Source organism: Perna viridis, chromosome 4 (assembly GCF_037379345.1).
Source record: "Perna viridis isolate PV_CMFRI_1.1 ecotype Kerala chromosome 4, ASM3737934v1, whole genome shotgun sequence".
Lineage (NCBI taxonomy): Eukaryota > Metazoa > Mollusca > Bivalvia > Mytilida > Mytilidae > Perna > Perna viridis.
The window spans coordinates 50,165,303-50,193,191 of record NC_142448.1 but is presented as its reverse complement, the minus strand read 5'-3'; the positions used below and the strand labels follow the sequence as shown (position 1 = coordinate 50,193,191).

Here is a 27,889-nt window from a genome sequence, read left to right as displayed (position 1 = left end):
AAAGGCTAAAAACCACTAATTCCACTTCCCATAGGCTTCTATGCTAATTTCACAATATTCAATGGCTTCTCTGGACTTTACCTTAACTTTAACCTGCAGAGGACTATATATCAGCACGATTCTACATATGTCAGCTCACAATCCTCAGAATGGCATGTGGGGTTAGCAGACTTGCAGTGCAGTACTGGTCACCGGAAGTGAAGGGTCTATAAATAGCATGGGAAATCCCAGTGTTTTCACAAGATAGGGGTATATTTAGAAATCATTATGGAGATTAGGCTTCACATCACAAGAAGCAAAATGCACCTATAAAATGTACAAAAATGTTTTTCCTTTCAGAAACTGTTTCATTTTTTTAAAATAAGATGAGAACTTTTTTCACAGCACTATGAGGAACAGGGGTAATTTCTGCATAGGACTATTTTGCGTACGTTCCAAAGGCTCGTTGGTTGAATTGGTGGTCTGTAACCTAAAGGGTCACTTTTTGTCTTAGAAAAAATAAATAACTATACAGGTATCTTCCTACACACATGCTGAATGCATTTGCAAAGTTTCAGTGAAATGTGACGAGCACTTTTATAAATATTTGATTTTTAAATATAGGTAACCAAGTCGCGCGAGCAAAAAAGTGACAATATTCTACCATACTTAAATGCATTAAATATTTGCAAAGAACTTTTTCTGACTTTTCAAATAAAAAAAATCAATCACAACATGTTTTTTAACAATATTAATAAAGAGATAGTTTTAAAAGTAATCATTTTCTGAAAAATTGGTCTATTTTTAAAAATTTATTTCTGACATGCCTCCCCCTTTTTCTTGATCACGTCAAAAACCCTAAATCTTTAAATTTTCACAAAAGGTGATATCTTTGGCTATAAATTTGTAAATACAGTGTTTGCACATTAAAACATGACCAGTAAAGGGCACCTAAAGCAAAAAAAGTACTCAATAATGGATTTTCGATGCTGCCATAGGTGAAAGCTTATATGTCCTTAACCGCAGTAATGAAAGTGAGTTTTTCCTCATTACTAACCAAATTTTTGCTCAAATCTACACAAAACTTGATTTCAAGTGCTGATTACCACCATATTTAGGTAAATATAGCCCTCAAAGTTTAATATTTGATATTTTTACTAAATTTTCTACACTTTTTACAAGATAGGACATAAAAATCAGCCAAAAAGACCAATTTTCCATAATTTGGACCTATAACTAAAAAAATGCCTATTTTGAAGGATTTTTGTAGTGTATTCCTCTCATGGCAAAGTTTACAACACCTTCAAGTAGTTTAAAGCTATTTCAAGAAACTTTTCATTTTGCCATGGCTTAAGCTTAAGGCTAGAAACCACTAATTCCACTTCCCATAGGTTTCTATGCTAATTTCACAATATTCAATGGCTTCTCTGGACTTTACCTTAACTTTAACCTGCAGAGGACTATATATCAGCATGATTCCACATATGTCAGCTCACAATCCTCAGAATGGCATGTGGGGTTAGCAGACTTGCAGTGCAGTACTGGTCACCGGAAGTGAAGGGTCTATAAATAGCATGGGAAATCCCAGTGTTTTCACAAGATAGGGGTATATTTAGAAATCATTATGGAGATTAGGCTTCACATCACAAGAAGCAAAATGCACCTATAAAATGTACAAAAATGTTTTTCCTTTCAGAAACTGTTTCATTTTTTTTTAAATAAGATGAGAACTTTTTTCACAGCACTATGAGGAACAGGGGTAATTTCTGCATAGGACTATTTTTGTGTACGTTCCAAATGCTCATTGGTTGAATTGGTGGTCTGTAACCTATATGGACTTTTCTGGTCAATTTGCACCAAATAGTATCCGAACTATAAAATACTATGATTAAAAGAAACCAAACAACATAAGTAGGAAATAAATTTAGAAATGTTGGAGTGTCGCCGATTTCCTGATTCCTCCGTTACGAAGATTTGAGTGCATTGAAAAATAGCATATAATGGTGTTAAAAACCTTTAATACAAGTTACGATACTTAGGAGAAGGTATCTTAAAATAAATATTAAAAAAATATGCTAGGAATATATGCAAGAGTAAAATAATTTATCAAAATCGACATTTTTAAAAAATACCGCTGATCAATTGATTCCTCCGTTACAGTAAACAAATTTTGTTATTAATGATAGAAAATAAAAATGTTGCTTTTACAACAATAACACTATGTTTGCTTATAAAATCAAACTATATAAATAATTTTTATTGTATACATTCTTTTGAATAAATTTTATTTTTTAAATGGGAATTCCTCCGTAACGATTCCTCCGTTACGTGAAATTTTTATATTTAGCATATTTTCTCTTTTACACCTTTGACACATTTATCACGTGATCTCAAAAGTTTACAGGCGGGATTGTTTTGAAAATTACATGCCTTCCATCATGAAAAATGGAAAAAATAACTTTTTGGCGGCTATTTTCATTTTGACACACTCACAGACATAGACAACAAAATCATAATGGCATAGAAAAATTGGGAATCACAATGTACCGGTGTATATGGAAAAATTACAAACGAAAAAGAGTTTACAATGTAACGGGGGAATCGTGATTCATCCGTTACATAATTTCACATTAAGAAAACATCAATTATCGATGTTTTGTTTTTGTTTCAGAACTTGAATTAGAAGGATAAATATAAATAAACCTTTTTTCATATATTTTTTTGAAATTCCTGAAAAAAAATGTTGTTAAGGCGACACGTTTAGTCTAAGGTCTAACCAATCATGTTGTTGAGTTTAAAAAGTTATAAATTCATAAAATCCATGTTGGTTGGTTGTTTGGTTGGGGCATGTTAGAGATGTGTATCATGTGATATTTTTGTTTATGTAATTATATTAAAATCGATATCTGTGATGCCTCTGCATTTTTGTTTTGTTGTTCGTTTAAGACTCTTGAGACTCGCATACTTTGTACTTTGAAATGGCCGTTATTTTCTTGCGTTGTCTTTGTAATTAGGAGATTAAATCAGATGTAACTGAAACGGAGCATAATGAAGCAGAACATCAAGATCAACTATATGTTGTTGATGATTTGGGTGGCCGCTATTTACGAAGGAGATTGGGATGTTGGCAAAATCATTCTAAGTGACATTGCTGATGGAGATTTCTTTATTTCTTTTATGCGAAAGACCAAACTAAAAGGCACATACATGTACAGCTTTAAGAACCCAACGCCACCCGATACAGTGAGGGTCTACGGAAACCAAATCCTACGTAAAATAGAAGAGCCATCGTCTATCGGAAAGAGTAGGCGATCGTATTCTCTTTCGAAGGAAATGATCAAGGACATTGAAAGGCTCCACGTCGAAAATTCCTCCGTAACAGTGCCTTATCAAGATTAGAAAAACCAATTATGTTGTTGATAGTGAGGACTATAAATGTGTTGCTCCGTACAAACTGTTATTTTCTGGAACTATTGTTGTCGTTTTATGGAGAATCCAATGCATTTAAGTGATACAAACGTTTGATGTGAACAAGACGATTCCTCCATTAAAAAACGAGACTACCTGAAAACGTTTATTTTTTTTTAGAATTGTGTGTTCAATACTAGAGTTTACATTGTTTTATTGCATTTTCAAAATATCATAACAAAATTAAACAGAAATTGTTCATTTTTTCTATCTCTTTTATTTTCGGTATTTCTTGATTCCTCCGTAACAATTCTTACTCTCAATTCCTGCTGAATTTTTAAGTAAACTTAAAGTGTTACACAGGTAATGTAAATTTGTGTACGATCAACATTTATGAAAGTGCTGAAAAATGACTGGCTTCATTTTAACTTGCTAGAATGGTTAAATAGAGTTAATTTCACATAACACTGATTTGAAAATTCATATTAGGACAAGTTAATGCAAATGTGAGGTACTTTGAGATGTGACATACACCTACATTTTCACTGTAAACATACAGTTAAACCCTTTTCCTTCTTGACAATATATCTGAGATTAGGTATTGAAACATTTTTAGCACTTTATAGTTACAATGGCCAATATATTAAGCCTCCAATTAGAGTGGATGTTATGGAGGAATCAGGGGACCAAAAAAGGAGAAAGAGTCCCTGTCTTTGAAGGTCTGTACCTCAAAAAGTAGTTGAGATTTGATCGAGATATTTTATATTCTGAAGGACAGATATGTATAGAATTAATTAACTAATACATTGTCTGGAAATATTGTTACCCTATTTAATACATTTTCTACATTCATATGCACTACTTAAATGAGATTGGGCGAGGTGTATATCTTCCATATTGTCTCTTCTATTCTCGACTTTCGACTATGCAACTTTAATTACTGGTAAAAGTGGAAAATGACTAATTGGAATTATGCAATTCCACTTCCTGGTAAAGAAAGTGGTATAAGACGGTAGATAATTTTAAAGTTCTAGTATATTTTTAAAACGTGAAATAGGTGTGTATCTATTTTTTTGTCGGTCTTAAAAGACTTGGTGCATGTGTATTTTCTTTTTAATCATTCATTTCAATTGGTCTCCCAGCAAAACACCTTATAATAAGTATTAGTTGTTTTTAATTATGAATGTCTGTGGTTGACCCTTTATAATTGAAATGGAAAGATATGTCCGACTCGAATCTTGGCATCAACATTCTATATTAGGAGTCTTAGTATTTAAAATCAATTAATGTTCCAACCAAAGCCCATAAGTGCAAAAGATCCCCGAAAAGACGACAACGGAAACCATCAGGCTGTTCAGATGCTTCTTGGCATGGTGATTATAGAATAATTGACCACGTAAATGGTTATAGAGTTATTAAGTACAGCTCTGCCTTAAAACCATACAAAAGCTTATGATTAGTGATTCATGCATTTCTTAATCCCAAATATTTTTATCGGAAACCCTTCAGTAGGTCTCATAGAAACTGTATTAAAAACAGTGCAACTGAAAGTTACCTACTGGAGATACAAACACTTATTGATAAGTTTGGTTACATTCTACTACAAAAAGTACGGGAAATTTTTCCTTCAAAATTATACATAATAACAAGTCAAAAATATTTCACAATAAATAACAGATCCAAGAAATGAAGATAGGAAGAGTCGTTTTTAGAAGGTAACAGATGTATTTGAATAGTTTCATTTATTATATTGAGATATGATGAATCACGACCTTCCTGGTTTTTAGAGAGAACCCTACCTAAGTTTTGAAAGTACTTTTGCAAACGCACTGTTTTGCTTTTTTTTATTTCTTGCTTACATAACTGGGCACGTGTCAGGATGCTTTATTCCACACTTGAAAGAGTAACCAAGGAAACTAAGGTTATAGCGATAATCAAAAGAATGTAATCCAGGGACGGGACAAAGACCAGACGTGGAAAATAGATATACACAACAAAGAACACAAAGTAACTAAAATCATACATACAAAGTAACAAAAGCAAATGAGCAACTCGGACTCCACTAAAAACTGGGAGCATGGACCTGGTGCACCGGTAGGGTAAGCGTCCTCTGCTTTTCTAGAAACACCCGCCGAGTTGATCATAAAAAGTCAAGTCCGGGGTAGACAAACGAGGAAAGGAAAACTATGACCCAATGAATAAATCAGTTTCCATGGTGCAGATGGATACACCATAACGATCCACGAGTTCATGACGACGACCATAAAACTTCTGTAGTGATGAATTCAATCTTGTAGCAACATAACCCTGTTCCAGAAGCCTATTTGTTAGAGTTCTAGCGCGATACAAAAAGTCTGCGTAGTTTCGGCAAGCTCTGGCATAACGTATGAGTTGTGATATGAACACTTCATACGCAGGTGCTGAAGGGATGTTATCTCAAGTTCTTTTGGGTAGATATAATGTATCAAATTCCCGAAATTAGGATTGTTTAAAGATAATACGTCATCTATAGAGCGGAAACTGAGATTGAAGGATCTAGCTAAACGATATTCTTTCTTTCGGATCAGATCAGCTATAAAGTCAGCCTCATAAGAGTGAAGGAATAGGTCAGCAAGTAGAGGAGTACAATTCCCATTGGAATGCCGACCGTTAAAAATCCCAGCATTTTGTAAACATCTTCTGTATATTTGGAAGATGATTTGGAATTATTTCTCACAAAGTATGAGGAATCTCTACCAAGAACTATATACATGTATCTAGGTGAACCATCTTTTTTGAAAAAAACAACGATGTAAGTTTTCAAGTCGGGATTTTAACTGAGTAATAAAATCAAAAACAGCAAAAAAGTCCAAAAAGGGCAAACACTCCAAAATAGATTTTCACCAATCACAAATAGATCTCATCATACTGATCACTGTTACCCCCATGTCAGTATAATTTTTAAACCTAACAATTTTGGAGACATAGACAAAAACTGCAGTCTTACCCCTATGTCCTAATTCTAGTAAAGTCGGCAATGTTTTTTCACGGATCAAAAATCCAAATGGTCAAATTTTTGTTCTAAAAAACAGCCACACCAACTTTCATTGAAGTCTGTTCAGTAGTTCCTGATGAGAAGATTTTTGAAAATATTAACATTAAAAACAGCAAAAACAAAAAACGTCCAAAAAGGACAATAACTCCAACATGGGTCAACAGATTTCATCATGCTAAACACTTTAACCCAGTCAGAATTTAGTTTAACCTAATTGATTTGGAGATATGTGTGAAAAATTACTGTCTGACCCCTACATGTATGTTCTATTTTTAGTACTGGTGGCCATGTTTTTCGACAAATCAAAAATCTGGATATCCTAAGAAACAATCATGCCTAGTTTCATCTAAATCATTGATTTGTTTCAGAGGAGAAGATGCATGAAAATTGTTATCAATAACAATGACAACAGACACCAAGTGATGACAATAGTTCACATGGCCTACGCCAAGGTTACCTAAATATCAAGGATTTCATAAACATTCAAAGTGAGTTTTTTTTTCAACACTATATACAGCATAGTTATCTCATCTCATTTATCCATACATATTTTAAAAAAAAAAACTTGCAGACTCAGCAACAAATAGAACTATATTTTTTGTCATTATGAGTCTTCAAAAGTCCCAATGGATTGTTTTCTAAGGCTATTGAAATATTTGACAATTTCACTTATATTTTAAATAGTAAATTTTCAAAGATGTAAATAAACATGCGAAAATCAATATAAATGCAATGTCATTCTTCATTTGAAACTTTTCAATGAAACAGATAGTTTACAATTTTTTTTGGCCTTAAGGACAACAATGTACATGTATACGCTACAATAATACAGTCTACTACAGCTTTTAATGTGTTCATGTCTTCTTCACGTCTCACTAACCACTTCTAACGTTTCCATTACTTTACATGTTAAAAAAGTAATTTTCAAAGTCTCACTGTGAATTCCCAGGACAAATGACATCTTAAAGCTGCATACTGTTGCGAAGCTTGGAAAATAAGGCTTCCAAAATCATTATGCTAATGGTACGATGATAGTAGAAATTCTTCACAAAATTTACTTGAATAAATAATACTGAAAATCCACATTTTTACCTGTTCTGCTAACTGACAGCATGGAGGCATATTACTCACACATGTAAACAATATTCATACACTTTTGTAGTTAATTACATATATGATTTTAAAGTACACATTCTCAGCTTTATTTTGACTACTTTTAATCATAATACACACAAATAATGCACTTACAATGCATATGTCTAGGTTCAGTGTGTTTTTGGTACTACATAGGGGGATGGCCATTTGACCCGGAAGTGGTTAGTGAGACCTCAGTTCCAGTATTACCAAGAAGCTGCCTTTCTTGTATTTGGCATACTGTAATTTTTGGTATGTACAAATGTACTAATTTTCAGTATTTCACTTGGGACTGAAAAGCGTGAAAAATAGAACCCATAACATTGATTTCTAAACTATGTAATACTAATAATTTTTTTTTAAACCACGAAAATTGGTACTTGTGAATCTGGTCACAATCCATGACAATAAGCAACAGCAAATTTAAAAGCTTTTCTCAAATATTTATTGACTTAAAATTACTCTGAGCTATTGCTCTTTCAATTTAGAACCATCTTCTAAAGTTAATTTGTCTAATCCTACATCAACAGTTTTGTCACCCTTAACTTCACAACTATCAGTTTTCTGGCTAAAATTTCCATTCCCAGCATGAAAGTCTACTTTTTCAGGTCTGTGTTCAGATTCAGTCTCATTGAAGCATTTGTCCTTAGTTTCATTTTCGACACATTTGTTATTTTTAACTTCAGTTCTACTTTCACTTTCATTGTCTTCTACATCACTGACTTCACATTTATCAGAGTGGCATCCATCATCAGCACTTCTTTGATTTTCATGTTCAGATTCTTCATCACTTTCATCAGAACTGCAAAAGGAAGAAAAAATTTTTTTCAAATAAGGAAAAAAACAGGAATATAACTAACATGTATGGCAAGCCAAAGTGGACAAAAATCAATATTTTGTAATAATAGAAAATGAATTTTTGATATTACAAAATAGTTTTTTTAATATTAGAAAAGATTTTTTAATATTACAAATTAAATTTGTAATATTAAAAATTCATTTTCTAATATTACAAATTCCTAATTTAGAAATATTATAAAATATTACACATTTTGTAATATTACAAATTGAATTTGTAATATTAGAAAATCACTTTGCAATATTGCAAAATCAGTCACATTTTTTAATATTACAAAATGATTTTCTAATATTAAAAAATTGTAACTGAATACAACAAATCCATTTTCTAATAAGAAAATTAATTTCTAATATTTAAAAACAGTTTTTTGATATTAGAAACTCAATGCTACTGTCAATCAATTGTTGGAATCAGTGTCAGTTCTGTTAACGTAGTAATTCCACAAGCTACCACTGCTAATTTTCACTTATTTCACGTTTGACAAATATTAAAGCATTTAAAAAAAAAAACCACAAAACTAACTCATGACACTTCTGTGGCAGATATTTTTTTCTGAATTTGTTTTTTTTTTTGCCTCAAATATATTCAATACATCTAAAAGAAACAACCGAAATATATTTAAATTAATCATGAAGCATCTGTGATGTAGATAGTTTTTACTGCCTACATGTATATAGGGGGAAAATGTAGGAAATTTTTCATGATATTTTTCCATACTGCATTTCAGCTAAATTTGACCTATCAATATCTTAAAAAGACAATCTCTACAAACACTATGATGGTTATTTCTGAAGGTTATGAGGAATAAATACTTGGATAACGCAATAAAATCTCTGTGATTATCTTTGTCTTCATGCACATTTTGCCTGATTTTTAGATAAATAATAAATGTTTTGAAACTGCTAATACTACTTTTATTGAATATATCCTATTGACAGAATTCACAAAAAAATGCAACTTTAAAAAAAGCACAATTACAGTACATGCTTCCAGTAAGTAAAAGAAAAGTTTTTGATTAACCAAAGCAATGATCGATTGTTGCAACTCTACAACACTGTAAGAGTAATCAAAAGAACCAAGATTCTAGCAGAAATCAAAAGAATGTAATCAAAAGACAAAGACCAGCCATGGAAAACAGACACACACAACAAAGAACATAAAATAACCAAAATAGTACATACAAAGTAACAAAAGTAAATGGAAGTAAAACTGGAAGCATGGGCCATGTGCACCAGTAGGGTAAGCGACCTCCGTTTTTCCAGGATCACCCACTGAATTGCTTATAAATAGCCAAATGCAAGGTAACAAATATTTTACCTTTCAGAAGGTGGCCATTGCATTCTGTTTGGATTATAGCCATCAAGACTCATATCTATATCTAAAAGATCTACAAAAAAGATATAAAGGAAATATGTGTAACTTTTGATAAAGCAAAACAAAAAGGAAATTTTGTAATGATGAGCTTGACATTTGATAAACAACCAAAAACTTGTGTACTAGTACATTGCAGATGTCTTCTTTATATCAAGAATTTGCCATCCAGGGAAACTTGAGTTATGTGGCAGAAATCTTTCATAGACATCAGTAAGAAACAAATTCTATATCCCTGCAAATTGTGTATAGAACTGGTAAGTTAAAAAATATTTGTTTGTCCCATTTTTATAACTGCCTTTTCAATATAAGTAAAATTCAAATACTTGGGAGTGACTCTGAAATACTCCCAAAAAGACAATAAAATACTTCCAGATATGTGAAATCACTTGGAGGATTTTAGGATGGGACTCTGTAAAACTCTGTGATCCACTGGACACCGAAATATAAGTATTAGAATCATCCCTTTCTGGGTGTATTATGAGTTGGCAGCTTATTGGAATGTGTGAAATTGATAAAAAAAACCTTGTTTTCATACATTATTTTATTTAACATCACAAATGGCTGATGACGCCAACCGATTTGTAACGGAAGAAAACAACTTAAATAAATTTGATAAAAATAACTTGTTTCAGTTTGTTAGGAAATACAGAACACTGACAGAGGAAATAAGACAATACTCTATGAGAGTGAAATATGCCAAGTAATCCTGCAATATGATTTGAACAGTTTAACATGGGATATACAACAGTTAATGTTATTTGATATCTTCACAGAGGATACAAGTCTAATATTCTCATTCATCATTCAATATACCCTTCGCCTATGGCTCAGGAAATATAGAACACTGACAGGGAATATGACCCCATATCTCCTGTGAAAACCCCAAATTATGTACTGTATCAGTGGTTTTTTTTTGTTTTATGTTATTTTCACAGCAGACAAAAATTTCAATGAATAAGGCAAAGATGATAATCTCTATTTTATCTTCATAGATATTTCGTGTTTTAATTTTTGCATTGCAACACTGACTGAATATAGCAGAAATCAAATCATATTGAAAATAACCAGTTATACGGTATATTATTCTTGAAGTAGTAAATTTCTCTGACTTGGACTTTGGCTACAAGCAAACATATACCTGTGTGTTACTTGACCATATACCCAAGTGGTTCTATACCATTTCCCTGCGGAAAGTCACAGCTATTTAGCGATAACACAATGTTCAATTTAAATAAATTAAAAGATTTATGTCTTTTGTTGACTGTTGAGTATTCGAAAAACGCTTGAAATATTTGATAAAGTCAGAATTTTAAAATTCAAAAGAAAGGACTCTTTCAACCTGATAATGAGGATGAAAATGGTGAATATGGGGATAAATGCGATACTTATGTGCAAATCTGTAGGTATGGAGATTTCTTACATCTGAAGTACCAAAGTAGGAACTGATGCATTGAAGGTAAGGTGCTGAAGGTGTACAAAATCTCAATATTTATGGATATGAAGATATATGTAAGTAACTTATAATATAAGTGTTATCGCTTCAAAAGTTTGTAGGAATATGTTATTCCTGTTTGATGGAACAGAAGAAACTACATGAATATTAAACACAAAAAAGTAAAAATGAGTTGAAATATTTTTAAATATTGGTTTTATATTCTACAGTACCTTCATCTTTCCCAGCTCTGCTCTCTTCTGTAATTTGTTTTAGGTAGGCATCTTGGACAGCTACAACCTCAGCACTGTTTTTACAGGCTGCATATTTTTGTAGAAGTTCATCATTGACTTCATAAAAAGTATGTCCCCACTTAAACCTGTCCAATAATCTGCTGCCAAGGTCTTTATACCCTGGAAAAAGATTGTGTCTTTTGTAAAAGCACCATTAGTTGAACAGTGAAACCAGTCTTAACAAAACCCTGGATAAACCAGTAACCTGTCTTAACCAGATTCTGTAAAACGTGATACATCCCCAAAAAAGACTTACACATTTTTATTTTTGTTATTATGTTGCTTTATATGATGAAATGTTTTATCATTAATTCTAATCTGTATTGTCTTTAAGGAGATATTTCACATTGAAAATTACTAAGTTTTCTCAATTAATTTTGAATTCTACAATACATTCTTTATAATTTATATCTCCTAGGACCAATGGTTATATGAAAAACCACATTTTACTTTTTGTTTACTATAATACTTTTAACAAAATATCAAAAAATAAAAATATGTAGGCTTTCCAACCATGCATCACATTTTTGCATGAATTCTTATCTGGAGTGCTACTTAAACTATTGTATGATACATGTTTGTCTTTTTCAACAAAATATTACGGATTTCTAACCATGTTTCACATTTTGCTGGATTCTTTGCTGGAGTGCTACTAACAGTGTACATGTAGATAGTCCAATTCAACCTCATTCAAAAAAATCGTTGTTTTAAATTGACATTGAAATTCATATAGAAATTTATTAGAGATTACAGAAGACAGTAAATTGGATGTGAAATTCTCTTTAGAATTATTGGGGGAGGGGACGGTTAAGAAACTAAAATAGATTTTGAAGGTGTATGAATAAACCAAACCTGTCAAATAGAAAGCTGCAGCATAAGCCTCCACACAGGAGAGTTTACAGGGACGGCCATAGTTGATAGGGTTAGTAGCTACAAGGTATGGAAGGAGTCTGGGGTAGCCTCCCCTCATCCTGGAAAATGGTGTTTCTTCTAGCTTATTCCATGAGCAGTCTACAACAGCTAGTCCATGCTGTGTTATGATATTCCTGAAAATAAAGAGATTGATGCACTAAAAAAATAGAAATGAATGGGATTACATTTACTACTTTCAATTGAATTAACATACAAATGTACAATTAAGTGAAAATCAACAAAACATTTTCTGTCTTATTAGTGAGCAACAATTCCTTGCCGACCATTCTATATTTCCGCTAATTTAGATAACCTTTTTAAAAGTAATTGTACTTACTTGGAAGAAAGATAAATGTTCACTGATGTTTTAATTTTCTTTTTAAAATATTTTTTTTTTAAATTTTCACCAAATTACAAATGAATTTTCAATCAAAGGAACTCCCCCCCTCCCCCAAAAAAATCAGAGGAGGGGGCAGAAAGAATTAACAGTCATGTGGAGGGACACAATGTTTCATAAAACCCTATAAGCACATTTTACACATGTACATGTAATTACCTGTCTTCTGGAGAGACAAACATTTTACACATGTACATTTAATTACCTGTCTTCTGGAGAGACACACTTTGTTCCCATTGGACTGAGTATCAAACCACCAAATTTTTGTTGTAATTTCAGTGTTTTTACCAAACCAAATCTGCTCAATTTCCTTCCAGAACATTTCTTTGGATCACATTGTTCAAAATCCCACATTGCCAAAGGACATGGAAATTTCTCAGTTTCTACTTCAGCAGGTTCTGCAAAATTATATGTCAAATGTAAATGTACCTTTCAAATTGTAAGTTTACCATTGTTTACAAAGTGGAATTTTATGTAAACTTCAACAGTAAATCAGAGTGTATTGGAGAAGATTATTTGATTTGTGTATAAATTATAGGGGAGTGTAAGAACCAATTTGAAATTAAATAAGCAGAATTCAAAATATTAGAACATCACGTTAAAGGTCATAAACATTTTGATATTTAAAAAAAATGTATCAAAACGCAGCCAAAATCAATAATTTTTATGTTCATATAAATATATGTACATTTTTACATGTAAATGTCTGTTCAGTGCTGGCAGAAGAGTTTGCTGTAAATACAATAGGTTGCAAATGTACAATTTTTTTTTCTGATCACATTAAATGATTTTTACAGGGCAATTTAAAAGTTTTAGAGGCTGAGCGGTGAGCATACATTTTTTTTTGTATTAAAACAAATACAGTGATTTCTACTGTTTTGTTGAAGGGAACCAGGGCCCATGCAATTATAAGATAGCATGAAAATTGTGGCTTTGCGAAACAATATATATGTACTTTTGTACATATACATAATGTACATCCATGAGAGCAAGGATTTTTTTCATAGTACACGTTGTACCTGTACAAACGTACATTTGTACCTATAAAGTATTTTTTTAAATTAAGTGTCAATCTCGGTACACTGTACGTGTGTAGGAAGTACATGAATGATGAAGCTGCAGGTTAAGGGCTAGTACAATTTATATGAAGAAAGGAACAATGACCTTTTCCAAATATAAATGCATTCACCCAAGAGCCACACTTATTTTTGGTAACAAGACACTTCAAATAGTGTAATAACACATGCATACCAATGTTTCATTCAAGTGTAACATTAGATAAGATAGATTGCAATATCGGGTGAGTAAAACCCCAAATGATCTGATAACCAGTAGAACTTGAGACAATGTTTTAACTATGACTAGTAAGTCAACATTGGGAATTTTGGAGCAGGTTTCTCTTTGAGAATGGGGCCAAAATTTAGATCCCAAAATAAGGGCTGGAAAATCACTTAAATATGAAGGTACAAGTAAATTTGGTGAATACACATGCATGTCCAATTTAACAATTCCTGATTCACTAACGATTTGGATCCAAAATGAGTGGGTAAGAACTTATTTTTCTTCTAGAGCATTTCAGGTTTCCATGTCACATACATTTACATGTATATCTAGTTTTAAGTAAGTTTTGAAGCATACACTACACTCAGAGACATTTGTGTCTCTACCCCTCAAATCTGACCTGAGTAAACCTGACATTTTGAGCGTTTACCACACAGATTCCACGTAGCCAACACTGACCGTTTGTGTATTGCAATAGTCGTAAAATTTGATGAGGCATAACAGGGAATTTGTTTTAAGATACAACGTATATTGCTTTTGTTTTTCAGGTAATTCGAAGCACTCCAGTTAAGATAAAAAAAATTAGTCATGTCATTAAAAATTTGGCATCATCTCTTTTTTTATATTTTGTACATGTTTGTCATTTGTTGATGTGTTGTTTTTTTACTTACAGCTACATCCAACAAGAGGGAGACATCATGTAGAAATATTACTTCGTATTTTTATCAAGTAATAATGCAATTTTTTGATATTTTAATTTTGTACTTGTAAATTGATATTTACTACATGTATTCATAAATATAAATAAAACACTTTAAAAGTATTGATTTTTGTAATTTGATTTGAGTGACGGACTTGTAAAAAACAGTCTGGTGACCCTTTTGGTTTCTGATAGTTTTAATAATTGAACAAATTTTCTAGAAATAAAAGAAACTAATTACAGGTTCCAAGATAATATGTACATGAGAATTGTAAAGTAGAAGCCCTTAATCATCAACTAGTATTAATTTTGACAAATGGATTAAGAAATTTCACATGTCCCCCAAACTCCCTTGTAGTGATTTTCTGAGGTCCAAATGAATTTTGGAGGTCAGTGACCTAGGAGATCGGGTACTAACGTCCATATTGTCGGTGAAGATCAATGAGATTAACTTCACCGAGCTGGGTGATTTTTCACCCAGGTTGGTGTTTCTCTGTACACAATTAACAACTGGAATATACGATGTCCCAGCTGGGTGGGTGTAACACTAATATTTCACCGTGAAAAATCCAACTGGCACCATGTTTCACCGACTAACATGGATTTAAAACACCAACTTGAGTGTTCGAGAAACACAAGTCGCTGAGTGTAGTGTACTAATTCTAGTTCTTACTTGTGACTGCCTTTTTAGTTTTGCCTAGCCATCAGACATCACCCAGGGACTTAATATTACACTATGTTTCCACGCATCACAAGAATCTCTTTTGACCTGAGAGTCAACTTTTATCTTCAACATAATTTACTTCAAAATACTACAGAGTAAAACAAGGAAAATTAACCTAGTTCATCTTGTATGAAAGAACTCGACAGTCCGCATGCATAACCATCACTTGAATCTTCGTATTCGGAGGTTTTGGATAGTCTATTTTTTCGTTTGTCTCTTTTACTATTGTCCACCTTCGTTTTATGACCATGACTTCTATTTGATTTGCCCATTTTTCAATTTTTTATTTCGGGCCTTCAGATTATTACAATTTCGTGGAGGCTGCCATTTTGAAAGTCACGTGACATTCATCGTGAAGTGTTCATTTCTAGTACTTGATGTTGTTGTTCGAAGTTTAAATGAAAGACATTTTCTACTTTTAATTGAAGAATGTGTCAACAATAAATTATTTTTTATACCTTAGATGACCAAAAAAATATATATAACCAATACACATCGCAGTAATAGAAAATATCTTATTTGGAATCAGGATCCGTAGTTGGTTCTACTTCTTATATTTTCCGAGGTTAGCGGGAAGTTTGAAAAAAAACATAAACAAAGCTTTCAAACAGATTGCTACCGTACCATACTGGTAATTTTGTATTTTCGGTCTAATTAGATCGTCAGGTTTAACTTAATTGTCACGGATTCATCTGATATTTATGAATAATGGTTACACGAACATTATTTCTGATCGATTTTACACTTCAGGGCCACAATCAGGCTGAGGCTTAGCTGCGAAACGTAGCTCTAACTATTTTTTGTATTTTTTTTTAACGTAAGATCAAAATAAAACAAAAAAAAAAAGATCAAGGGCTACGATTTCGCAGCTAGATGGGGCTCAGGTAGCAACTCTAATCATAATGTCACCTAGTAATATGGCACTTGGTCAAAATGGCATCTGTAAGACTGTATATACATGTAGTTAAAATGGCACCCATCATAAATGTATGTTTAATCATTCAATAATATAAAAATAAAGCCTCTGATATATTTCATATTCTTCCTGGTATTTTGTTGAGGTTATTTATATTTATAAGACATATCATACATAAATTGTGATAAAAAATGTTTTGTAATTTCACCTGAATAAACTTCATTTTGTCCTTCACATATTATATTATTTTCATTGAATTATTTATAAAAAATGGAAAAATACATAAGACAATGAAAGTACTTTGTGAAATTAAATGAAATACCAAAATAAAAACAAAAACAAAAAACATAACCACATATAAAAACTGGATTAAAATACAGAAGTAAATATCACATTTGTTACTTTGTAAATAATCTTATAAAACTTATACATTTTACAGAAGAAATGTGGATATCAGGATATCAAGACGGTAATTGACGTAGTGAAATAATCTAATTAAATAATTATAATAATACCTGTATCACCTATTAAATACACAAAGCCATAAATTATAGGTAATTAGCAAAGTCATTAAACCATAATCCAATTCCCAAACTGATTTACTGAATGAATTTGCGATCAAAACTTGAGTAGTATTTCATTTTCTTAATGAAATCAGTTTCTCAAAATAAATAATAAATAAAATAAATAAATAGTAAAAATATTTTATTGGTAATATTTATGACTAAATATGTGTGTGTGACTATATTAGGTGCCATTTTAACCAAGTGCCATTTTAACTAGCACCGGCTAGGATTGAATACATTGCAATATGTTATTTTGTGTGTACAAAATAAAAGGTTTATTTACCAATTAAGGTTCCTTTGCAGACAGAGCAATTACTAATAGTCATTCATAACATAAGAAAGAACACATTAATAGACAGAAATTAACTGATTAGGTTCGTTGACATGTTATTTGTTACATATAATATTCATACATGTGCAACAAATTAAACTAAGGAGATGAACTGAGAAGTTACATAAACATAACTATGACATTGTTAAAAACACCTACATTTGTATGCTTCCAGGGGCACACCTTGATCTCAATATAGAGTAATGGTTAGGATTATCTTAACCCTAACTACAACATGTATATGTACAAATGTATGTACATATGTACATGTAAATATGTAACATGGTACATGTACATATACATAATGTACCTGATTAAATTAAAACTTTATGTTCATTTATATTTTTAAATACAAAGTAATATAATTATTCCTATTTGCATGGTCACTAAACACAAAAATGTATGTGTACTGTAGTACATTTGCAGGTATACATTTTAACATGTACAATGTACATGTACATTGTATTTATACATTTATCCCCTCCATATTCCACTTCAATGTAATTTCTGGTTGTGAGGTAAGAAATTTCCAAATATCTGAGTAATTTGCTTTCCCATACATCTGCACACTTCTAAATCTAGGAGGGGGAAGGCTTGATAACTATCAGTTTACCTGTCTAAAAGTTGAATTATAATTTTCGTATTTTTTGTATTAGAAATGAGATATGTAATTTGGAAGTGATTGTTTGAAAATTTAAAATGTAGGATAGTAGGCACAGAGTTAATGCAGGAGAAGTCTTACATATCCCATTTAGTTAAGACATTACCCATAGCTACAAGTTCGTACATGTACTATATAACTTAACATATGCATGTACATACATGTAGCTAAGAGGGTGATAGAGCAGTTTGTTGACCTGACAAAATCTTACCCCATGAAATGTATTTTCAAGGGATAATGAACTCTATCACCTTCAAAGCTATATGTTATTTATTTTATTATACAATGTACTGAATGTTTCATTGTAATTCCTTTTTAATTTAAGCCCAAAAAATTTTATGTTTATGGTTCCTTTTTATTTTCTTAATTATTATTGTTTTATTTTCTATCAACTTTGCATTCATTTGAAACTGTACATGTCACACCCTTGTTTTTGATGGACCTTTTCCCCGCTCTCAAACAGAAATGTCAATAAGATGTATTTTTTTGTTTTAAGTTTTCTTGTTAATACTGTAGTTATTTAATAGAACTGTTACTGTACTTGGTTTTCCCTAAGAAGCAACTGATGGCCAAATTGCATGGTTCAAGCACACTTTTGGCCTATTCAAACTGAGTTTTTCTTTACAACATGTTCTATGCAACATTATTAAGTTTTAACCTGTTCAAACATTTTAGCTGTTTATGGCCGGTTCCAGCAAAAATTCGGAAGAACCCTGCAGTGTAGGTCTGTACGAGGCAGAATTAACAACAAGAAAGGTCAAGAATTCAGTGCATGGAAATTTAACGACATGAATTCTCATTTTAACACTTTCACTTTTTAATTTGACTATACAATTTGAAAAGTTTGGATGCAGATACATGTACATAGTAGAGTTGGCATCATAACTACAAAAATATATACATGTACATGTACGTCTGCTGACTGTCATTTAATTGATTGGTATTATTTCAGTTATTTGTATGGAAGTTGTACATATTGATTCCTTCAAACACAAAACTGACTAAGATTGAACTGGTACCCAATACATGTATTTACAGGAGTGAATTAAGCTTTTTTCACGAGAGGGTAATAGACAAAAAAAACTATCACCGTCTGAGACATGTGATAAAGCAGAATATTGCCCTTGTATTAAACCAATTAAAAGCCAGTTGACATGAAGTACATGTATAATAAAAACATGTATAAATCCACAAAGTTGTCATTTTTTAGTTTAAATAGCTCTGTCCCTCATTAGCAAAGCCTTAAGGTCATATGATCTTTATTTTGAAATCTCCTTTAAACATCAACTTTATATTTTACATGTCTTTCTCATATTTATTTGATTGGTATAAATACAAATGTAAATGACTTACTGTAAGGAATTTTATGAACCATGATGTTTTTTAATAAGCATTAAAATAATGAGTAGTGGTAAAATTTCCAATAAATGTATGTGTAAGCCTCTACAACATATGTATTAATTCAGATCAAAGAGGGCCCAGTACTGCCTCATGCTTCCTTATGCTGTCTTTTGTCGATAATGTACATGTTGAAAGTCCCTGAAGCAGTCCCCTTTTTAGGAATTTCTGGATCTGCGACTGTATGAATACAAAACATATATTGTATATGCAAATGCTTTCAGTGTTCTCCCCATAATTTTTAATAGCACAGTGCTTACTGGTACACATTTAGCACAGCTCTTTCGGTCTTCCTCCAAAATTATAGCACAGTGCCCATAGTGCATTATAACTAACATTAATTTCTGACAACACAGTGCTAAGAATCATCATGCTGCAAAGTGCAGAGCTACACTGGCCTGGGAAAAAAACTGAGTCATTTGTAAAATTCTCAAGAATATTCTATCAAAAGACTTGTTTTTGTTTATACAGAAAGATGGACGACCAAACAGAAAGACCAGATAATGTAATGAATGTAGCGGAAGAGTTGATACTGGTCATGGCCAATGATAAGTCAGACAAATCATTATTAGATAACATTATCAAAGAATGGCAGAAAATTTACACCATCAGAGAACTGTTTAATGAACAGTGTAAACAAAACTTACAAGGTATGGTAATACAGACTGCAAATGTATGTACAAAAAAATGTTAGGGACAAATACAGGAAAATTTAGGTGTTAGCTGTTGAGCAGAAGTCAAATCCATGTTGACTGGTAGACAATTCCCTCTTATTACATGTATATTTTATCAGAATTGTAACTGCTGGCATGTGGTTCAATCCCCGGCCATGTCACACCAAGCCTTTAAAATAACTGCTTCTCGGTTAAGCCTTAAGTAAACAGGAGATAGAGTGATGACTGGTTTGCTCAGAGTCAGAATAAAGTGTCCGAGTGGAATGATGTGTCTACAGTGTACCTGTGGGTCAGTGCCTCTGTGAGCTTTATTGCAGTACAATAAAAATTCAGCTTAGTGTGTTTGACTAGTACAAAGGAGGGTCTGTTTGATTAAACATTCTTTTCCTGAAATGCATGAAATATCTGTCATAGGATGTAAACATCAATCAATCAATGCACTTTGTCATTTTGCTTCACTGTAGTACATGTATATGAGGCTAAACATGTACATGTATACAAAACAAAATACCAGCATTGCATCCAGAATATTATGATAGAGGGGCTTGATTAAAAAAAAAGAGAGAGCAACTACATGTAAAAGGAATGTCATGTTCTGTCTTTATTTATTCATATAAAAACCTGAACGAACTGTTGCAAATGCATTTGCAATACGTCATCGGTCATCAGTCATACATGTAAGTCCCTAAAAAAAACTGGCGACTTGCTTTTTATATTACATAACTCTTGCTTAATTTATCAATTTTACAGAATTATTTGTTCTAGTTTAAAGTACAGATTATAAATTTGATTTGTTTAAAATGAAAAATTATGACTAATCAATGGTCACTAGAAATTGGCATCCATTATAGATAAGTGAATAATCAGTCATTGATACATGTATGTAAGTACATGTACATGTACCACAGCAGCTACATGTAATTTTATTGGAAAGTACTGGTACATGTATCAAAAATGTTTTTTTTTCTGGAGTAAATTCTAAAAAAATATACATGTACATGCATTTTTTATATCTAAATTCTTTTGCCTTTTCATTACAGTCATGACTGAAATGGAAGCAGATGAAAACAGTAAGTTTAAAGAGACAGAAGTTGCCCTAGAACAAGTCAACCAAGAAGGTCAAAATCTAGAACAAATAATTTCCCAAAGAAAAGAAGAAATGTCTGTAATGTCTCTGGAATGTGAAAGGTTACAACAAAATTTGGAAGAATGTCAGCGTGAAGTTCAGAAGAAAGAGGCAGAGAATCTAGAAGAGGATATGCAGAGGAAAATTTCTATACCCCGAGCAAAGTAAGGGGGAAACCAATTGGCTTATTTAAGGGGTGGGGATGGGCAGGGTATGGATCAGATTTAGAATAAGAGGCTGGACCAGACTGAAAATCCAAACAAAGCATGCAACATGAATCTTTAAAGGTCAATTTAAAGACCAGGTCTGTATAGACATTGGAAAAAAAATCATGAGTGGACCATCTACATGTACAAAGTATATATTTGAATGTAAATGTACTTTTATGGATTCAGTTATCGAGGCTACATGTATACATTTTATTACACCTGCTCCCTATATTGTAAGCTAAAATAAATTCTGATCTGCAATGTAGATTTTATGCTCTGCTTTAATTAATAATATCAATATCAAAAGTGATAAATGTTTTGTTTTGTTACACTGCAGGCAAATATGTTAGTGAATCATTGTAATTAAAGAATATTTTTCAATTATCTTTGCTTAAAATTGAGTTTTATTTTTTTGCTCAAGGCATCACAGCAAGGGCAATACAAAACAATTAAGTGAAGTTTTAACTTATATTTGCAAATGACATTAGAGGTCAAAATGATGACAACTAGTTTGTGTTCACAAGGATTAATTCTCTAGCGTTATGCACAGAATAAACAGTAACACCAAACTTGGAATAAAACCCCTTTACAAGCTAGGCTACCTTAAGTGGGAAAAAGCTGTTTAACTTTAAGGAAGTAGACCTTGGGTAAGGGACACAACTCTTACAAATCAGTGGAACGTTTGTATTCAGCATTTTACATCATTCTGATGTAAGCATCAAAGTACATGTAACTTGCACTGATTTAATTCTGCTTCATATGAAAGCTTGATAGGCTTTGTGGAATCAATTATGATACAAACATATCACTGATTTCAAGAGTTATGTCCCTTACCCTAGGTCTACCTCCCAGCAAACCTATCACTTCTAACTTGATTAATTGGGTGTTTTGTCATTATTTCAGACATGATGTCCGACTATACAAAATGATGACCAACTTACACCTGGAGACAAAAGCACCACCGAATGAGCTGAAAGGATGTATCCTTTTGATTTTGTAACTTTTTTCCCCTTCATAAATGGAAACTCATTTGATGTCAAACCAGATTCTCTTCATCTTTTAAGTAAAATTTCACTTTTTAAATCCGAATTCTACAATTATTATTTTTTTATTCTGCATACCTACCTCTAATTTTGTCAATGTCTGTTAAGTGCAAATATTTCTCCTGCATGCAAAAGTGTCTGATCTGTAACTTTCCACCTAGGCCCATGGTTTTTTGCATGTATATACAAGAAAGACATTCACCCCACCTTGACCTCTGACCTTAAGAATACTGTACCTGTTAACCCTTCCACATTAGGGAGGGACTTCAACAAATGTAAAGGTAATATTTGTTAGAGATTTTTTGTTAAAATTTCTACTGTGAAAAATGCTTAAAAATTGAATATTTAAATAAACAAATTTCTTTTACATAAAGATCTCCCACATGAGAGAGTGTTAAATGGCAAAAAATCTTTCACAAATACCGTTCCTAAGGTTACCAAGTATGCCTTTAAAATGTAAACTTTTTCCACTTTTGTCATTTGTATGTTTTAGTGTAACAGATAAGTTCTTTAGTTTTAAAATGTAATACTCAGGAAAAATTGTAACATATGAATTCTTATGTTTAATAAACATTGGTATGATTATGTGTATGTATGCAGTCACTGATCAAGTTATCTTTGTTCTATACATATTGTACACTTATAGACAAAACACGATGTTGCACAATTAACATTTAGTTGTGATTTTTCAGTAAAGGTTAATTAAAAACTGTATAGAGGACTTGTCTGTAACTTTATAAGTTTATATTGATTTTACAGATCAAAATGTAACCTGACTTACCACGATCATCCCTGGACTTACACAAATTCAACCAGACTTACTAGGATCAGTCCAAGACTTGCACTAATACAACCAGACTTAGTTCGATCATCCCATAACTTACACAAATTCAACCAGGCTTACCATGGTCAGCCCAAGACTTACACAAATTCAACCAGGCTTACCACGATCAGCCCAAGACTTACACAAATTTGAACGATCTACAAATAGACCTATTTTACATTTAAAATTTTAACAGTACTCATAATATCTAAGGGTAAATTTACGTGGGTGTAAGTTTACCTTTATTAAAACAACATTTAAGCCACCCCTTATTTAAAGTATTTTCATCTGACTGGGTATTGATTTTGGCATAACCTAATTCCACTATAATTATTCTTCTTTAATGATGTCTTCAGATATTTGTGGACAGGAAGATGTTTCACCAATCTCATTGGACAAGTCAAAGATGTCGAAATATGACCTTGTGAACTCACTATGGGATATGTTAGAAGAAGACTGGTGAACAGAAAAGTTTGATGATTTTAATTAACATTTTTATATATCTTAATATATTTTAGGAAATTAACTGGAAGTGAAAGTTGGATGAAAGACAGGTTTTAAGGATCATCTTTTAAAAATAAGTTTATAATGAATTTTATGTAGACAAGATGTCATTGGCAGATATAATTCAATAAATAAAACATGAAAGAGCTGTTCTCAGCTTTATAGTTTTTTATACCCTGCCACATGAAGTTGCAAAGTATTATGTGATGCTCTCTGATAAATTGCTTGTCAGTCTGTCCTTCTCCCAGCAGTTTCCAGATAATAACTTGAGAACTGATCAATAGTTTTTTTTCAAAAAAACTTTCACTTTGTTTACTATATACTAAAAAATATATATTAAGTTTTCAGCAAAATCCTTAGTAGTTTTTGAACATGTAGCCATCCCAATTTTTCACCATTACAGTGCAGGGTATGACATGTCATATTAATATGGTGTGGTATCACTTTATCTTCTTTTTATGCACTAGGCAGACCCAGACATTCATAAGGGGGTGGCTTTGCCCAAGAAATTAAGGAGAGAGTGTTCTTGGACCCCCTTCCATTTGTCACTAAACTCTTTTGTTGGGTGCTAAATTTGGCATGTACATGTATGTAAGAACATTTAAAAGTTTATTTCCAATATTTAAATAGAAGTGAATGAAATAAAGATGTTGAAAAATTAAAATTGCCTTCTTGACTAAAATGACAATATTGCAATAATTAATGTATGCAATATTTTTAGAATTTACAGTAACACACTGGCAAAGTGATTCTTGTCAGAATATAAAGATCAAGGGAACTTGGAATTAAATGGTGAAAGTAAATGATATAATCCATGGATATGCATGGAAAATAGACAATACAAACATAAACCTTGAAATAACCAAAATACCATAAAAAAGAAGTAAATGATCAATCAACTGGGCGCATGGAATTGTGCACCAGTCAGGTAAAGGTCATCTGCTTCTGTAGAAACAATGGCCAAGTTTCTCATAAAATATCACATCCAAATCAGTCTACCAACCTTCACATCTGTGTAGACTAGAAATATTTTCATTTCTTAATTCACAACTTATTCACAGATAAAGTATCTATGTCATAATGACTACCGTATTTCATGATCACTACCACACACACTAACAAAAGGAACTGGATATATAGAATTCGATGATCTGTTTTATTTCTTAAATCGTTAAACATATATCTCCGCGCCAAATATAAATCACTCAACTTCTACGTGGATTAACAACGTACAATCTACAAAAAAACAATGAGAAATAAATTATCATGTCTAAATTTAAAAAAACGAATTGTACAAATAAGTGTAAGTCCAAAGAAGAATGTAACTCCGACTGGTTGACTCCCTTCGATGAACATTAAACCCCACGCTATTACTCGAATTACTGGTTCAATTATGTAAGTACTCATTGAACAGAATTTATCCGATCAGCCGCACATAAATATATTTACAAGTTACGTACTAGTATTAGAACTATCTGTAATAGTTCATTTCTATTGATCTTATTTTTTTCAATAATTGTATTGAATAGCGGATCTAAACGGGTCCGGTATACCGACGCAAGCCCCCCTTTTGAAACTGAATTAAAAAAAACTTAGTATAACAATTTTTTGATGTTGACATTGAAAATTCGCCTCGAAGGAACGAATGAAATTCCCAGTAATTATCTGCGCATCTGCCCCGTCCATCTGTCATAATTCTTACCAGACGCAACTCATCTCAGTTTGGTGTATGGTTTGATATCTTTCAAATGTTGTCCAATTATTAGTCATCATTAGCATCTTATGTTCACTTGTTTCTGTTGCATTATTATGCTAATTCCACTATACATACAAGAGTAATTTATGGCACTTTTGGAGCACCTTGTAGACGCGACTCCTGTTACCATGCAAATGACGGATTTCGTTCATACTTCGCACGTTCTTCATTCTTCGTTAACTAACCATGTACGGAGCTGGATTATCTGATGAGTCTTTTTTTCTTGGAATCCAAAACACTGTATGTTTTTGTATTCTTGGCCATATTTTTAACAGAACATATACACGAGACTTTTGATTCAGTTAGATGTGAAAGCGACAATTAAAAACCATATTGCAAATACAAACACAAGAAACGTGTAAAGGACGCCCAAAGAAATTAGTGCATGCTTCGTACAATAACACTTCCACTTTTTTCCCAGCATGCTCTAATTGGATATGGCCATGTTTTTTTTTAAGCTCTAGAAAAATTTGGACTAAAATGTAATTTTCTGTCATTTATTCACATAAGTTGGACAATTAAGTAAAACGAACATTTTAATGTGTGAACTGATTTATGTATTATGTTTGGATGTGTATTAGGAATATTATGAGCATTAGTAAACTCTACTCGTCATTGCCATTCATCGGTCAGGTAAACTATAAACAGTAAACATAAATCCAAATAGTGTAAACATTCCATACCCCTTTACAATCCATAATTATGAGCTAAAGCAATGACACTCAATCAGTTGGACTAGATACCCCTGATACTAGTCAGCGAAATCGCAGACAAAGCAAACCAACTCCACCAGTGCCGGAGGAATCTAGTGAAAGATATATAATGTCTTCTCCAACTGAGACCGGTTCTTCGCCTATTGCCGTTGATCCCACTGTTATTTGCCACTCTCCAGTACCAGCTGGTCTCTCATCCTTACAATACCAACCTGAACAAGAAACTAGTATGCCTATACAAGCAATCTCCTGCACGCTGTCTCAAACTGATGTTGTGAGAATTGCACTTCAGCTGAAGGAATTTTTACATGAAGAAATTGACTACACAATTAAGGCTACAATTGACCAGTACAAAGATGAAATCATTAAACTAACAAAAGAAAACGAAAAACTACGTGACGATATCGATGCTTTGGAACAATACGGACGTAGAGATTTAATGCGTATAAACGGTATTTAGGACGGTGGACGAACGGAAACTGCCGAACAGACGACATAGCTAGTTTCTGAACTGATCCAGTCTATTGACGGCGATCTGCAAGCCGATGATATCATTAGGTCTCATCGTATTGTCCCGATGATCCTAATACTTCTAGACCGAGACAGGTAATCGTGAGACTCAAAGACCCCGTAGTGAAAAAGCGCATTCTTAAATGTAAAAAAAAAAAAAACAATTGAAGAACAAACCAGAACATAGGTACATTAGAATAAATGAAGACCTCACAAAAACAAGAAATGCAATTGCCTACAGGGCTCGTCAGCTGAGAAGTCAGACATACATAAAGGATACATGGGCAGGGAACATAGGTACATTAGAATAAATGAAGACCTCACAAAAACAAGAAATGCAATTGCCTACAGGGCTCGTCAGCTGAGAAGTCAGACATACATAAAGGATACATGGGCAGTGGACGGAAAGATTTTTGTTAAAGACACTCAGGACCAAATGCATGTTACAAACACTATGTCATCGTTGCATCATGTCATTTCGTCCTACTGCAGACCCGGGGCGTCTGACTTCATCGCTCGCATCGATCGATCGCGACAGGGGAAACCGACGAAATCCAGTAACAGACATTGATCGCAGGCCTAAAACTTATGCTGAAGCAACGGCACCAACTGCAAACTCTACTGGCCCTGGTTAACTGTTATATTAACAGTAAACAATAATTGTTTTCTTTTGAACTTTGCCTAACATAAAATTTGTAGTTTGTTGATGTATTTTTACATATGTATTGCCATAATATCAAGTACTATGGTCTGTTATGATAAACGTTTCTTCTTTCAATGTTAACTCCTATTGCCTTATTTTTGTTTACTCGTTTCATTTACTAAAACATTTTGGACTGACCTCAGTTTATGTTCAGCTTATATTCCCTTTTTTGTGCCACAGTATTTTGTTAAAATAAGTTTGACATCCTGAGTCATTCATTCCTTATTTATTTTTTCCCACATACATACTGTACACGGTTCTTAAATAATAATCGCGTATTTTACTTTAGTACGCGTATGTATGTTAAAAACAACAACTATTTTGCTTGTGTGATCATTTTATAAAATACACAATCACAAATATGAATATTTTCTCCCGTGGTATGGTGATGCAATGGAAGGTACATTCTTGTCTATTCATCTCATTCAC

At 32.5% G+C, this 27,889-nt stretch overlaps 2 protein-coding genes and 1 pseudogene across 3 annotated transcripts; 2 read left to right on the top strand and 1 right to left on the bottom strand.

Annotated features, from left to right (window-relative positions):
- Positions 1–7,977: 7,977 nt before the first annotated feature.
- Positions 7,978–15,881, bottom strand: LOC148620421 (18S rRNA aminocarboxypropyltransferase-like). Its single transcript, XM_088581298.1, has 6 exons — positions 15,643–15,881; positions 13,028–13,220; positions 12,366–12,559; positions 11,454–11,633; positions 9,732–9,801; positions 7,978–8,357 (listed from the first exon to the last, which is right to left on the bottom strand). The coding sequence occupies exons 1-6, from the start codon at positions 15,797–15,799 to the stop codon at positions 8,024–8,026; spliced, it is 1,128 nt and encodes a 375-aa protein (XP_088437424.1). The 5' UTR covers positions 15,800–15,881; the 3' UTR covers positions 7,978–8,023.
- Positions 15,882–16,077: 196 nt separating this feature from the next.
- LOC148620420 (kinetochore protein Spc24-like) lies at positions 16,078–23,929 on the top strand. 2 transcript variants are annotated; one of them, XM_088581300.1, is made up of 5 exons: positions 16,078–16,158; positions 19,871–20,049; positions 21,114–21,363; positions 22,312–22,388; positions 23,631–23,929. In XM_088581300.1, the coding sequence occupies exons 2-5, from the start codon at positions 19,875–19,877 to the stop codon at positions 23,735–23,737; spliced, it is 609 nt and encodes a 202-aa protein (XP_088437426.1). In that variant the 5' UTR covers positions 16,078–16,158; positions 19,871–19,874; the 3' UTR covers positions 23,738–23,929. The 2 variants fall into 2 exon arrangements, with proteins under 2 accessions (XP_088437426.1, XP_088437425.1); XM_088581299.1 differs by lacking the exon at positions 16,078–16,158 and adding an exon at positions 16,269–16,411.
- Positions 23,930–25,971: 2,042 nt separating this feature from the next.
- LOC148620419 (uncharacterized) lies at positions 25,972–27,040 on the top strand (annotated as a pseudogene).
- The last annotated feature ends 849 nt before the right edge of the window (positions 27,041–27,889 follow it).